The sequence below is a fragment of the Empidonax traillii genome, unplaced genomic scaffold (assembly GCF_003031625.1).
Source record: "Empidonax traillii isolate 1590-97213 ecotype Southwest subspecies unplaced genomic scaffold, ASM303162v1 scaffold8:size5222938, whole genome shotgun sequence".
In the NCBI taxonomy this organism is placed as follows: domain Eukaryota; kingdom Metazoa; phylum Chordata; class Aves; order Passeriformes; family Tyrannidae; genus Empidonax; species Empidonax traillii.
Genome location: NW_020955201.1, coordinates 4,403,699 through 4,419,518, shown reverse-complemented (window position 1 = coordinate 4,419,518; position 15,820 = coordinate 4,403,699). Strand labels below are relative to the sequence as shown.

The 15,820-nt window shown below is 42.1% G+C and overlaps 1 protein-coding gene across 2 annotated transcripts in view; it reads left to right on the top strand.

The window, feature by feature from the left end:
* MAP1B (microtubule associated protein 1B) overlaps positions 1-15,509 on the top strand; it is a 74,740-nt gene extending 59,231 nt beyond the window's left edge. The window contains exons 5-7 of one of the 2 annotated variants that reach the window (XR_003571205.1): positions 3,384-8,792; positions 8,944-9,879; positions 12,010-12,129. Coding sequence is in view for 1 of the 2 variants with exons in the window: in XM_027883608.1 (XP_027739409.1) it covers positions 3,384-9,879; positions 12,010-12,248; positions 13,748-13,903 (6,891 nt within the window). In the remaining variant the exon portion in view is untranslated. Of the gene's footprint in view, positions 1-3,383; positions 9,880-12,009; positions 12,249-13,747 lie in introns of those variants that run through there. The other variant, XM_027883608.1, reaches the window with a different exon arrangement.
* The last annotated feature ends 311 nt before the right edge of the window (positions 15,510-15,820 follow it).

The following is a 15,820-nucleotide window of genomic DNA, read 5'->3' as shown; positions in this document are numbered from 1 at the left end:
ACAAAACTTAAAATCATAGCTTCATAGAATTGTTAAGGTTGAAAAAGACAGATTCACAGAATTTGGGTTGGAAAAGACCTCTAAGGTCATCAAGTCCAACCCTTTCCCAGCACTGCCAAGTCTATCACTAAATCACCTCCTCAAGCACCACATCTACACGTCTTTTAAATCCCTCAAGGGATGATGACTCCACCACTTGCCTGTCAAACACTGGTCCAGTGTTTGACAACCCATTTGGGGAAGAAATTTTCCCTAATACCCAATCTAAACTTTCTCTGGTGCCACTTGAGACTGTTTTCTCTCATCCTGTCATTTCTTACTAGGGAGAAGAGAACAACCCCCACCTGGCTACAGCCTCCTTTCAGGTAGTGGTAGAGAGTGAAAAGTTTACCCCTTCAATCTCCTTTTCTCCAGGTTAAACAACCTCAGCTCCCTCAGCCACTCCTCAAAGGACTTCTGCTCCTGACCCTGCTCCTGACCCTTCACCAGCCTTGTTGACCTTCTCTGGACACATTCCAGCATCTCCAATGTCTTTCTTGGAGCTAGTGGCCCAGAAACTTGTAGCTGTTTCCATCTTTGAAGTAATAATTAATTTCTTAATCACGGAATCACAGAATAGTTAGGGTTGAAAGGGACCTCTGGAGTTCATCCAGTCCAACCACCTAGTCAAGGCAGGGTCACCTACAGCAAGTGACACAGGAATGCCTCCAGGTGGGTTTTTAGTGTCTCCAGAGAGGTTGACTGTGTGACCTCCCTGAACAGCCTGTTAGAGTGCTCTCTCACCCTCCATGAAAGTTCTTCCTCATGTTGAAGTGGACCTTGTTGTGTTTCAGCTTGTGGCCATTGCTCCTCATCCTACTGCTGGGCACCACTGAAAAGGGTCTGGCACCATCCTCTTGGCACCTGCCTTTGAAATATTTATGTGCAATAATGAGATCCCTTCTCAGTCTTCTCTGAACTTAACAAGCCTAGTTCCCACAGTCTCTCCTCATAAGAGAGATGCTCCAGACCCCTGATCATTTTTGTGGCCCTCCGCTGGACCCTCTCCTGTAGCCCCTTGTCTTTCCTGAACTGCGGAAGCCGGAACTGAACACAATACTCTGTATGTAGCCTCACTAAGGCCAGGAAGAGGGGCAAGATCATCTCCCTTGACCTGTTGGCCATGTTCTTCCCAATGCACCCCAGGATACCGTTGGCCCTTCTGTCCACAGGGGCACACTGCTGGCTCATACGCAACCCAAGACTTCCAGGTCCTTCTCTGCAGAGCTGCTTTCCAGCAGTTGGCCCCCAACCTGTACTGGTACTTGGGGTTATTCCTGCCCAGGTGCAGGACCCTACACTTGCCTTTGTTGAACTTCATTCTCTCCTCCCAACTCTCCAACCTACCCAGATCCCACTGAATAGCAGCACAGCCTTCAGGTATGCCAGCCTCTCCCCCCAGTTTCTTATCATCAAACTTGCTAAGGGTACATTCTTTCACTTCATCCATGTAATTGATATGCAAGCTGAATAAAACTGGACCCAGCATTGGTCCCTGGGGAATGCCATTGACTACAGGTCTCCAGCTGGATTCTGCTCCACTGATCCTGAGCCTCTGAGCTCTGCCATTCAGCCAGTTCTTGACTCACTTCACTGTCCATTCATCTAAACCACATTTCCTGAGCTTACCTATGGGAGACAGTGTGAAAAACCTTGCTGAAGTCGAAGGAGACACCATTGCACTGCACTCCCCTCATCAACCCATCCTGCCATACCATCACAGAGGGCTATCACATTGATCAAGCATGATTTTCCTCTTGGTGAATCCATGGTAATGACTCCTGGTGACCTTCTTTTCTTCTACATGATTGGTGATGACTTCCACAAAGATCTCTTCCATCACCTTTCCAGGCATAGAGGTGAGGTTGACTGGCTGGTAGTTTTCTTCTTGCCCTTTTTAAAGATGGGAGTAACACTGGCTTTCCTCCAGTCATCAGGCACTTCTGTTCTCCGTGATTTTTCAGAGATGATGGAGTGTAGCTTAGCAACAGCTCACTCAGCACCCATGGGTGCCTTCCATCAGAGCCCATGGATTTATGCGTATTAACTCTGTCTAACTGATTTCTAACCGACCCCTCTATGACCAAGGGACAGTCTTCCTTTTTTCAGCCTTCTTCTCTTACGTCCAAGGTCTGAATTTCCTGAGGGCCAGCCTCAGCAGTAAAGACTGAGGCAAAAAAGGCTTTCAGTAGTTCCACCTCCTCTGTGTCTTCCATGACCAGGACACCCATCTGATTCAGCAATGGTCCCATATTTTCCCTAATCTTCCTTTTGCTTCTGATGTACTTGTAGAAGCACTTCTTGTTGTCCTTGATATCCCTTGCCAAACTCAATTCCAAGTGGTCCTTCGCCTTCCTTGTCACATCCTGTCTTATTCTGACAATATTGCTCTAGTCCTCCCATGTGACCTGTCCCTTTTTCCACATGCCATAAATTTCTTTCTTCCATCTGAGATTTGCTAGAAGCTACTTGCTCATCCATGCCAGTCTCTTGCCTCCTTTGCTTAATTTCTTGCTCATGGGAATACACTGGTCTTGAGCTTGGAGGAAGTGATGCTTGAATATTGACCAGCTCTCCTGTTCTTCTAGAGCCCTAACCCATGGGATTCCTCAAAGTAGGTCTTGGAAGAGGTCAAAGTTCAGGATTCTAGTCCTGCTTACTTCTTTGCTTCCTCCACACAGGATCCTGAGTTCCACCATCTTATGGTCACTGCGCTGAAAAAATCTTCTGCAAGCAAGTCTTGACAAATCTGGAAGCAGTACTGGCTTTTAAGGAACCAGCCTGCAGAAAGAGCTGCAGTAATGATGGTGTGGTGCAATATATCCTGTGAGAAAAGGACAAAGGATAGCAGCTGTCCCTAGGAGGATGCTGGCCTCCTGCATGATGCAGTTACTTTCTGGCTGTTAAGAGGTTGTGCTTTGTCCTTTAGATATTTGGCTGGCTCTTCTGGTTGAACTGGGGCATCAGGCAGACTCATGAGCCAATGGCAGGGATGTAATGGCAGTGCAGGCTGCATTAGCCTCATAATCCTCATACCCTCTTGATATAAAAGTTTGTACTATCCTTGTATAAAAAGTGGAGAAGGGATGAGGAAACCTTGGGTGCTGTTGTCCTTTGGGCAATAGTGACCAGGGACAAGGTCCTCCTTTATGTTTTAAAAAATACAGCAGTGAACTAATTGTAGTAACAGTTTCCTTTGGCTTCTGGGATGGGTACTCACCGCTGCCGAAGTAAATGAAAAAGGTTTTTTTCTAATTGATCAGGAAATACTATGTTCTGACATTATTGTAATTGAAAAAATGAATTTTTGTGCATCTTCTTGTGTTTTTGTTTTATAACCCTAGATTGGTGAATTATTGAGCACCACACACCCTGCCAACAAAGCCAGCCTAACTCTTTTCTGCCCTGAGGAAGGAGACTGGAAAAATTCCAACCTTGACAGACACAACCTTCAAGACTTTATAAACATTAAACTCAACTCAGCTTCTATATTGCCTGAAATGGAAGGACTCTCTGAATTCACAGAATATCTGTCAGAATCAGTAGAAGTGCCATCACCTTTTGACATTTTGGAACCTCCAACCTCAGGAGGTTTCTTGAAACTCTCCAAACCCTGCTGTTATATTTTCCCAGGGGGAAGAGGGGACTCTGCATTGTTTGCAGTGAATGGATTCAATATGCTTATCAATGGAGGATCTGAAAGAAAGTCCTGTTTTTGGAAACTTATCCGGCACTTGGACAGAGTAGATTCCATTCTGCTTACTCACATTGGAGATGACAATCTGCCTGGAATCAATAGCATGCTTCAGCGAAAGATAGCTGAACTAGAAGAAGAACAATCCCAAGGGTCTACCACCAACAGTGACTGGATGAAAAATCTGATCTCACCTGATCTAGGAGTTGTATTTCTTAATGTACCTGAGAACCTGAAGAACCTGGATCCTAATTTTAGAGTCAAAAGGAGTGTAGAAGAAGCTTGTTTTACTCTCCAGTATTTAAACAAATTGTCTATGAAACCAGAACCTCTTTTCAGAAATACAGGAAATACCATTGACCCCATAATTTTATTTCAGAAAATGGGAGTTGGCAAGCTTGAGATGTATGTGCTTAATCCTGTCAAAAGTAGCAAAGAGATGCAATATTTTATGCAGCAGTGGAGTGGTACTAACAAAGATAAAGCTGATTTCCTGCTACCAAATGGCCAAGAACTAGACATTCCATTATCCTATTTCACCTCAGTCTCATCCCTGATTGTGTGGCACCCAGCTAATCCTGCAGAAAAAATAATCCGAGTTCTGTTTCCTGGAAACAGCACCCAATATAATATTCTAGAAGGACTAGAAAAACTCAAACACTTAGACTTCCTTAAACAACCAATGGTTACACAAAAAGATCTAACTGGGAACATTGCTAGTCCAGCTGTGAAACAAGCAAAGTTGAAACAACGAACAGACAGCAAGGAGAGTCTCAAGCCTGTGGCAAAGACACCACCAAATAAGCCTGTGAGAAAGGAATCTAAAGAGGAAACACCAGAGCCTGTGAAACCTAGTCTGGTACCAGAAAAGCCTCAGAAGTTGGAAAGCAAAGAAAAAGTTCCAGTTAAAAAAGAAAAACAAGCAAAAGTAGAGACCAAACCAATAGTGGTGGAAAAAGACATAGTAGCTAAAGAAGAACAATTAGTAAAATCTGAAACTCCTGAGAAACAAAGTACAGATGTAAAACCAAAAGTGTCAAAGGAGAAGACAGTGAAAAAGGAAGTCAAAGGAAAACCTGAAGAAAAGAAAGAGGAAAAAGAAAAACCAAAGAAAGAGGTTTCTAAAAGAGAGGAGAAAACACCCATCAAAAAAGAGGAGAAAACCCCCATCAAAAAAGAGGAGAAACCAAAAAAAGAGGACATCAAGAAAGAAGTTAAAAAGGAGGTGAAAAAAGAAGAGAAGAAAGAAACTAAGAAAGAAATAAAGAAAGAAACTTCACAAAAAGAAGCTAAAAAAGAAGCTAAAAAAGAAGAGAAGAAGGAAATTAAGAAGGAAGACAAAGAAGCCAAAAAGGACATAAAAAAGATTCCTAAAGAAACAAAGAAAACAGCTGCTGCTTCAAATGAAGCCAAAAAGCCAGCAGCAAAGCCTAAACCACAAAAGAAAGAGGAACCTGCTAAAAAAGAAGTGATACCTTCTGGAAAGCCAAAGGAAAAAGGAAAAGTTAAAACTGTGAAGAAGGACCTCAAAGTCAGTGGAACACAAGCTGCTCTTGCAGCAGTTGGGGCCATAACTGTAGCAGCTGCAGAAATTACCACTGGTGGAAAGGAGCTTGAAGCAGAGAGATCCCTTATGTCTTCACCAGAGGACTTAACAAAGGATTTTGAGGAATTAAAAGCTGAAGAAGTAGAAACAACAAAAGAAACAAAAGTTCAGGTTCCACTTATAAAGGATGAACTGAAACTCAGTGGCACAGTACAAAAAGAAAAATTGGATAATGAAGGACCTGCCGAGTCCTCTGATGAAGGCATAACTACCACAGAAGCTGAGGGTGAATGTGAACAGACGCCTGAAGAACTGGAACCTGTGGGAAAGCACAGCATTGATGACAATGAAAAGTTTGAAGATGAGGGAACTGGTTTGGAAGAATCATCTGAAGCAGGAGATTATGAAGAAAAGGCAGAGACAGAAGAAGCTGAAGAACGAGATGAAAATGAAGAAGAAAAGACATGTCTGGATGCCACAAAACTGTACAAGCAAGAAGCAAGAAAAGTTGCAGATGGCTCTGGACAAATGATGACTGGAGTAGAGGCTAACATTAAAGATGAAAAGTATATTGAAAAAGCGGATTACGAGGCATCCGATGAACGGGCTGAAGAGGACAGAGAAGAAGCAATAGAAAAGGCAGAAACTGAAGAGACTGAAGAAGATGAGGAAGACAAAGCAGAAGACATCAGAGATGAAGAGGAAACTGAAAAAATAGAAACCGAAGAAGATTATGTGATGGCCGTGGTAGACAAAGCTGCAGAATCAGGTGAAACTGAAGATAAATATGGCTTACTCATAATTACACCAACTAAACGATCAGAGTCTCAGTCTCCAGTAATTGAACCAGCCTCTTCTATCCATGATGAAACACTACCTGGTGGTTCAGAAAGTGAAGCCACTGTTTCTGATGAAGAAAACAGAGAAGATCAACCTGAGGAATTTACTGCTACTTCAGGTTACACACAGTCCACCATTGAAATATCCAGTGAACCAACTCCAATGGATGAAATGTCGACACCCCGAGATGTCATGAGTGATGAAACTAACAATGAGGAAAGTGAGTCACCCTCTCAGGAGTATGTGAACATCACCAAGTATGAGACATCACTGTACTCTCAAGAGTTTGGCAGACCTAAACTTTCTCCACTTCCAGATGCTTTTAATGGATTATCTGAAGGATCCAAAACAGAGGCCACAGAAGGTAAGGATTATAATGCCTCAGCTTCCACCATCTCACCACCTTCTTCATTAGAGGAAGACAAATTCTGCAAATCTGCGTTCCAAGATGTATACCAACAAAAAGAAAGTGAAATCCATGGCACTGCCAAAATGGACATCAGAGAACCCTATCAAGAAGATATTGATGGAAAACATACTTCAGCCAAGAGTCCAGCTGCCAGTTTGTCCCCTCCATCACCTGTTGCCAAAACACCACTGGGTGAACGTAGTGTGAACTTTTCACTTACTCCCAATGAGATCAAGGTCCCTTCTGAGTCAGTCCCTGTTGCTAGATTGCCCGATGTACACCAAGAAATTGCTGAGGAGCACTGTGCAAGCCCTGAAGATAAAACGTTAGAAGTAGCATCTCCCTCACAGTCTGCTGCTGGTAGTGCTGGCCACACACCTTATTATCAGTCTCCCACTGATGAAAAGTCCAGTCAGCTTCCCTGTGAGACCAGTGAAAAGTCAACAGAAGCACCTGTTAGCTTTGAGTTCAGTGAAGTCAAAGATGACTCTGCAAAATGCAGAATAAGCCCAATGGATGAGCCTGTGCCAGATTCAGAATCTCCTATTGAAAAAGTTCTCTCGCCTCTACGGAGTCCACCACTGATAGGTTCAGAGACCACTTATGATACATTTTTGAGTGCTGATTTAATGTCTCCCGCCAGGGATTATGGAAGTCCTTCTGAGGGGAAACCTGAAAAAGAAAAATCACCTGTTCAGATGAGTCCAGCTTCAGAAGCCAGCTCTGTGGGCCTTTTCCAAGAAAGACAAGATGAAAAAAGCATGGAGTTTATGGTAATTAGGGAAGGCTTCAGCCTGGAAAGGAAAATGGAGGATACAGAACCCAGCAGCTCTCAGTCTTCACTGGTCTTGCATGAGCGGAAGTTAGCAGATGATCTCTCACCGACTCAAGTAGATATTAGTCAGTTTGGCTCTTTAAAAGAAGATACCAAAATGTCAATTTCTGAAGGCACTGTTTCTGACAAGTCTGCTACTCCTGTTGACGAGGTTGTCGCAGAAGACACCTATTCCCATATAGAAGGAGTAGCTTCTGTCTCTACAGCATCTGTTGCCACTAGTTCATTTCCAGAACCAACTACTGATGATGTATCTCCTTCTTTGCATGCTGAGGTTGGTTCTCCCCATTCTACTGAAGTTGATGATTCCCTTTCAGTGTCAGTTGTACAAACACCAACAACTTTTCAGGAAACAGAAATGTCTCCATCTAAAGAAGAGTGCCCAAGGCCCATGTCGATTTCTCCACCAGATTTCTCACCTAAAACTGCAAAATCAAGAACACCTGTGCATGATCACAGATCTCCTGAGCAGTCAGTTATGTCAGTAGGATATGGTCGGGAGTCCCCTGAGCAGTCTTTAGCAATAGACTTTACTAGGCAGTCTCCAGAATATCCTGCTGTAGGCACTACTATACACCATATATCTGAAAATGGACCAACAGAAGTAGATTATAGCCCTTCAGATATACAGGAGCCTCCTTTCGCACAGAAAATTTCCCCCATGGAGCAGTCATCTTACTCTCAAGAGAAGGATATTTCAGAAATTATTTCAGTTTCTCAAATTGAAGCTTCATCCTCAACTTCATCTGCTCATACACCTTCCCAGGTAGCTTCACCACTGCCAGAGGAAACTTTTTCAGGTGCTGTTCCACACAGAGATATGTCACTATATTCTTCTTTTACCTCAGAAAAGGTGCAGAGCCTGGGAGAAAAGCTGTCACCAAAATCTGACCTATCTCCATTAACTCCGAGGGAATCTTCTCCTCTGTATTCTCCTACTTTTCCAGATTCACCTCCTGCAAGCAAAGAAGCAGTATCAACTAGTGACACACATTTGTTGTCACAGCAAGTGTCCTCTGTCAAAGCCGTTGGTTATCAGGAATCCCTAACAAAGCACAGTCCAGAACCTTTACTGAGCCCACAGAAAGAAGATTCAGAGAAAAGCAGCAGGTCACCTGAAGAACTTAGTTATTCATATGAGGCCAGAGAGAAAACTACTAGGTCACCAGAGAATATTAGCTATTCCTATGAGGCAGTTGGAAAATCTACTAAATCACCTCAAGGTAGGGATTATTCCTATGAGACAACCAGAAAAACTGCTAGGTCACCTGAAGCCACAGATTATTGCTATGAGATAACCAGGAACACTACTAGGTCACCTGAGGGTACAGATTATTCCTATGAGATAATTGCAAAAAATATGAGGTCATCTGAGGTCACAGATTATTCTTATCAGATAACAGGGAAAACCACCAGGTCACCAGGGGCCCCAGATTATTCCTATGAGACAGTTGGGAAAATCACCAAATCACCTGAGACCACAGATTATTCCTATGAGATAACTGGGAAAGCTACCAGATCACCTGATTCTATGGATTACTCCTATGAGACAAGGAAAACCTCTAAGTCACCAGAAGCTGTTGGCTACTGCTATGAGACAACTGGGAAGGCCTCCAGTTCACCTGAAGCCACAGATTACTCATTTGAGACAACTGGGAGAGCCACCAGGTCTCCCGAAGCTACCAGCTATTCCTATGACACAAGCGCACATTTCACTCCAAGTAAATCGTTAGCAGAATCCCGTCAAGATGTTGACTTATGCCTTGTGTCCTCTTGTGAGTATAAACATCCCAAAACTGAACTTTCACCCTCATTTATCAACCCAAATCCCCTTGAGTGGTTTGCAAATGAAGAACAGTCTCAAGATCAAGAGAAGCCTCCAACTCAGTCTGGGGGAGCTCATCCACCTTCTGGAGGAAAGCAGCAAGGGCGGCAGTGTGATGAAACCCCTCCCACATCTGTAAGCGAGTCTGCCCCATCTCAGACTGATTCAGATGTTCCCCCGGAGACTGAGGAATGTCCTTCCATCACTGCAGATGCTAACATTGACTCAGAAGATGAGTCAGAAACCATTCCAACGGACAAGACAATTACGTACAAACACATTGACCCACCGCCTGTCCCAATGCAGGATCGCAGCCCTTCCCCTAGGCACCCTGATGTTACCATGGTTGATCCAGAAGCTCTGCCAGTTGATCAGAATTTAGGTAAACCTTTGAAGAAGGACCTCAAAGAAAAGACAAAGACGAAAAAGCAGGGTACAAAGGCCAAGTCATCTTCTCCTGTTAAAAAAAGTGATGGTAAATCAAAACAAGTGGCTTCACCAAAGCCAGCTATAAAAGAATCTTTAGATAAAATTTCCAGAACAGCTTCTCCAAAAAAGAAGGAATCTGTGGAGAAGGCAACCAAAAATATCTCTAATCCAGAAGTAAAGTCTCGAGTGGAAGAGAAAGACAAAGACACCAAGAATGCAGCAAATACAACAACATCCAAGTCAGCAAAGACTGCAACCACAGGTAAAGACAAATAGCAATTCCCTCATGTTACAATTTTCTTAGTTTTGAGAGTGAAGTTAGTTTAGCTTTTTATCAACTGAGAATGTGGTTTGTAGCAAATCCTCAAAAAAGTCCCAGTTTTAAATGTAAATCCAGCATGTAAAGGCCACATTTAAATGCATGAAATTCACTAGTTTTACTTTTGTAATCTGAGAAAATTGATGTGTCAGTTTGCCCAGAGAGTACATAAAAGAAAGAATTTAATACTTAAATACTAGCTCTCTAAATGGTTAATCACCTAACAGTATTAAAAGTACCACTTTTGTAGGTGAAGTGAAATCAGTAGCAGAGTGATTCCCCCTTTATTCATTGTGGGAAATAGGTAGGCATAAGTCACTTTAACATAAATTAATGCAGTTTAATATTGTGGGAGACAAAGTCATGATCAGTTTTTGGATGCTTTCATTACTATACTGGATTGATTTTAAAATGAGCATTTAAAAAAATTACAAAATTAGTAAAAGCACTTTCAGTGAACTAAGCATGTACATCACATAATCCAGTTAAAGTCTTACGCCATCAGTGATGATTAAACATACAGAAAGTTATTGTCATTTTGAACGACTGTTGTATTTCCTATATAGCAATAAAATATGACTTAGATGATTGAAGGAGGCATTGTGCTAATCTCTTGTTTCCGTCAGACCTTGTTAGAGAGGGTTGGAGTATACTTTGCTGCTGCAAGGACAGATGTTCTGTTGAAAGATTTTTTACAAGGAGCAGGTCTGGGATTCTGTACAAACAAAGCAGCATTCAACTGTCTTTAGCTGCCCCGGTTTTTAGTTGTACACTGTTCTTTTCTTACACCATCATTTGCATATCTCTGTTAGTAGATCATTTCAAAGCAGCAATGTAGTTTTTCATGGTGTACATTTCTCCATCATTTTAGCTCCACATGAGTCTTCCTCCTTAAGGCATACTTTTCAGGTGTATCCTGGAATAAGACAGAGCTCTATTGGTAATGACATTTAAGTGTAAAGTGTAATAACTAATATCACAATTCAAAAAGAAATATCACAGATTTTTTATCATCAAATATGATAAAATATTTTGTAACAAAACCCAATGGTAAAACTCACTAATTCAGAAAATCTTATCATGTCATTTGAAGTATTGCCCTTTGATGGATAGCAGGATATGTTAGACAAATGTAATGGACTTAGCTGGTCTTACATTGCATCACCCTAAATTGAGTGTATTGCTCAGATAATTGTTTACCAAGCTTCGTCAGCATGAGAAGGCTAATAGACCATGAATAGCGGTCATCTGGATAAAATTACTGGTCAAATCCCAATTTTCAGTTGACACCATGATCTAGTTTATAGCAAAAGACACTTTTTTGTGTGTATTATTTTCAATGTGTTTAAATGTTATACTTCCTTTTGGCTGAAGCTCTTCTTAGAACAAGTACTGTATATATTATGTGCAGCAGCAAAGATTTGTTTCCCCCCACTGTTTGTGATAAGTGGCTGATTTGGGTGTGCAAATTAGGATACATCAAGCACTTGACTCTGTTCTCTGAATTGCTTTACAAGTCCCTCTGTCATTCCAAGTTACTCCTCAACCCTCTTTCTGCTCATGTTACGGGCACTTTCTAAAGCACCTGTAAGGCAGCCTGAGCATATCAATAGCTATAATGTCTTGCTGTCTACCTCAAATTTCAGGAGTGCTTCAATCTGCATGGCTCCCTGTATGACCCTTTATACTCCTTTTATAATCCTGTGTACATGAGACTTTCAAAAAACTGCACTTCTTCACCTGGAAAATAATACCACCATTTATTGAATGGTAAATCGGTAATCACAGCCCTGCATAGTAATTGTTGGATAATAGTAGTATTTTATTATGTAAGGTTCAGATGAGTTTTTGTTTGTGGTAGTGATTTTTTTATTGTATTATATAGTTCCAGTTATTCAGGTTTTTCTTCCCTTACAGTCATAACTGGTGTACAACAAAACTGGACCATGCCATTATATGTATGAGGGTAATGCCATAAGTGGACACATTTACCTCAGTGGTTATAACAGTAATTACTAAATGCGTGGTTTTAACCAGCCTGTGATAAATACTTTTGTTGTTTTGTTTTCAAAGGACCTGGGAATACTAAGGTGACAAAATCTTCAGCAGTGCCTCCTGGACCTCCAGTGTATTTGGATCTGGTATACATTCCCAACCATAGCAATAGCAAGAATGTTGATGTTGAGTTTTTCAAGAGGGTGCGGTCGTCCTACTATGTTGTGAGCGGGAATGATTCTGCAGCCGAGGAGCCAAGCAGGGCTGTTCTGGACTCCCTGCTGGAGGGCAAGGCACAGTGGGAGAGTAACATGCAGGTAGGCTCTTCACTCATATCTCTACCTGGAAATTTAAGCTTCTCTGGGACAGCTATGAGAAGCTAGAGCACCTCTGCGGAGTGGCTGGCAGCTGCCAGGGAATATGGTCCCCAGGCTGGGCACCCTGTTTCACTGATGATAAGAGAGAATGCATAAGTGAATCATAGAATCAGCCAGGTTGGAAAGGACCTCTGAGATCATTGAGTCCAACCCCTTGATCCAACATCGCCATGGTTACTAGACCATGGCACTAAGTGCCACATCCAGTCTCATCCTTAAAACTTCCAGGGATGGTGAATCCACCACCTCTCTGGGCAGGCCGTTCCAATGCCTGATTACCCTCTCTGTAAAGAATTTCTTCCTAACATCTAGCCTAAACCTCCCCTGACAGAGCTTAAGACTGTGCTCTCTTGTCTTACTGATAGTTGAGAGGGAGAAGAGACCAACTCCAACCTGGCTACAACCTCCTCTCAAGGGAGTTGTACAGCGTGGTGAGGTCACCCCTGAGCCTCCTCTTCTCCAGACTAAACAACCCCAGCTCCCTCAGCCTCTCCTCAAAGGACTTGTGTTTGAGTCTCTTCACCAGCCTGGTTGCTCTTCTCTGGACCTGCTCCAGCACCTCAATATCCTTCCTGAACTGAGGGGCCCAGAACTGAACACAATACTCAAGGTGTGGCCTCACCAGTGCTGAGTACAGGGGCAGAATCACTTCCCTGCTCCTGCTGGCCACACTGTTCCTGATCCAGGCCAGGATGCCATTGGCCTTCTTGACCACCTGGGCACACTGCTGGCTCATGTTCAGCTTCCTGTCAATCCAAACTCCCAGATCCCTTTCCACCTGGCTGCTCTCCAGCCACTCTGTGCCCAGCCTGTAGCGCTGCAGGGGATTGTTGTGGCCAAAGTGCAGGACCCGACACTTGGCCTTGTTGTACCTCATCCCATTGGAATCAGCCCAACTCTCCAGTCTGTCCAGGTCTCTCTGAAAAGCCTTCCAGCTGATCAACACTCCCCTCCAGCTTGGTGTCTTCTGCAAATGTACTAATGGTGCACTCAGTCCCCTCATCTAAATCATCGATAAAGATATCAATGATCTGAAGCACAGAGCTGAACTGCACTTAGCTGCTCCCACATTTCTGGCCCTTCAAACCTGTTCCTGGTGAACAAAATAGTTGAGAACTGGCCTAAAGGGCCAGGTGGCTGTTTCATCTTTTTACTATGCTATATATATGATCCACATTTGGAAATGTCACATTTTGTAAGTAGGGAAGAAAAGCGTATGTTTTACACTTTATACAGTTATTACATGCATTTGGAAACTTCATATGCCTTTCCATCACGATGATAGAGTAAATTAAATATTTGTCCCTTATCTAAAGCGTATCAGTGCAAAGACCCACTCTTTCCAAAATGGAAAGAGTGGCTTGGGCTTCTTGCAAAGACGTTTTGCTTATCAATTATTTCTGTTGTTCATTCATCAGAACTTCTGTTTTGTGTTGCAGGTGACATTAATCCCAACACATGACTCAGAAGTGATGAGGGAATGGTACCAAGAGACCCATGAGAAACAGCAGGACCTCAACATTATGGTTTTGGCAAGCAGCAGCACTGTCGTTATGCAAGATGAATCTTTTCCTGCATGCAAGATTGAACTGTAAGAACAAGACCATGCACCACAAGACTAAACTTTGCTTCCAGAAATTCTTCAAGTTGAAAACACCTTTTCTAAAACTTCAACTCGTCTATTTCAACTGCTGAACTATATACTTGCCAAATGCTATACTGTGTCACAGTGATGCAAGTCACTAATATTTTTCAGTCTTTGTTGATTGCTAAGGGAAATAACAGTCTTCCCATAGTAGAGTACAAATTACTGCGAAAATACAGTTCCAGTTGCATCTCTGCTGAACATCTGGAAACCATGCACTAGCAACCCCAACTGACTTCTGCCAGGTAGAGGCATTTGCCCTCTAAAGAAACACAAAGAGAGAGAGGGGTAGGAGGAGAACATAGTAAATAATTAGGTCTGCATTAGTCTCATGGCAATAGATGTATCGCTTACTGCAGTCTGCTTATATTCTTACATGAGAAGAAAGTTTTAAATTTGTATTAATCTGAGCTATCACTATGGGGATCCTTTTTTTAAAGAATTAAGTTAGCTCAAAAATAAAAAGAAATGGAACGTAGCTAGGAAGGGATGTACAGCCTAATCACTCATCAGCAGTTTTCTACTTTAATTTGAACTTTGCATACTGACATACCATAACAATTATAGGCCAAATATGCATGTAGTCTGCACCCCATCCAGAAGTCTAGAACCTTTTTTCAACATGCAGAATTTTGGTCTAAGGCATGCTTCCAGTGAAAGCCCACTCACTCCAGCCAGAACTGACCAGTCCACATGCTTGAACACCCATGTCCACTGTCAATTAACTGAAGCAAAATACCAAAGCAGTCGGGAATACATACAGTAGACAATTTGCCTTAGAAAGTGACTTGAATGTACAAAGAAACTTGATGCACTTATTTTTTAATGCTGAGACAGCGAATTTATAAAACATTGGTGTAGGATCATAGTTACAGCAGTAAAGAAGTGTGAATGTGCATGTGTGGCATTAGGAACCTATCTGACTGGTCAAACGGTTTGGTGCTATCAATTACATTTGTTAATTATGTGAACACTTCATTGATGCACTTGGACAGCGCAACAAGGCAAGATGAGCATTTTTTTGAAAGTTTCTTTCGTACTGTAGAAGCAAGATTGAAGTGCTGTCCAGTATCAGAGTTACAAAACTTAGTGAAACATTCAGAATGACGAAAAAGGTTACCTGCGAACCTGAACAGTATTCAACCTTCCTTTGTCTTACCTTATTTTATTTGTTTAATTTAAGAGTGAACATGGGAACAAATATACAGAAACCTTTTTTTTTAGTGCTGCGTGGACTTTTAATACATGATCTTTTAACAAACATTTTCATTTGCAGGTAAATGCAAAGAAAAATTTTTCAGGTGAAGGCAATTTTTTTAGTAGCTTTGTAAGATAAATGAATAATGTTGTTTAAGATTCTAGTGAGAATGGATATTGAGGTACAATTTATTGAAAACAGTCAACTGCCAGTACCTTTCACGTGGGAGGGGAGTGGAAGGACACCGCGGTTATAAAATTATTCTACTGATGACAGAAAATGGGATTTGAGGAGTTGATTCCCTAACACTTACAAGGGTGTAACCTACATTCTCAGCCCTCATAAGATCTTGAAAAAAGATAGAAGAAGCAATAAGCTAAAATAAGTCTCTTCCTTTCCTCTTTCCCTTCCTTTCCTCCTCCCTCTTTTCCTCTTTCCTTTTCTCCTTTCTTTGTTCTTTCTTCTCTTTGTTCCTTTCATACTTTCCTATTCCATTTCCTCTTTTGTTTCCTCCTTCCTTTCCTCCTTCCTTTATTCTTTCCTCCACTTTCCTTCTCTCATTTCCTCTTCTTTTACTCTTCCCCTTCCTTTCTTCTTCCTTTCCTCTTCCTTTCCCTACCTTTTCCTTTACTGTTATTTTACTCTCCCTTCCCTTCCCTTCCCTTCCCT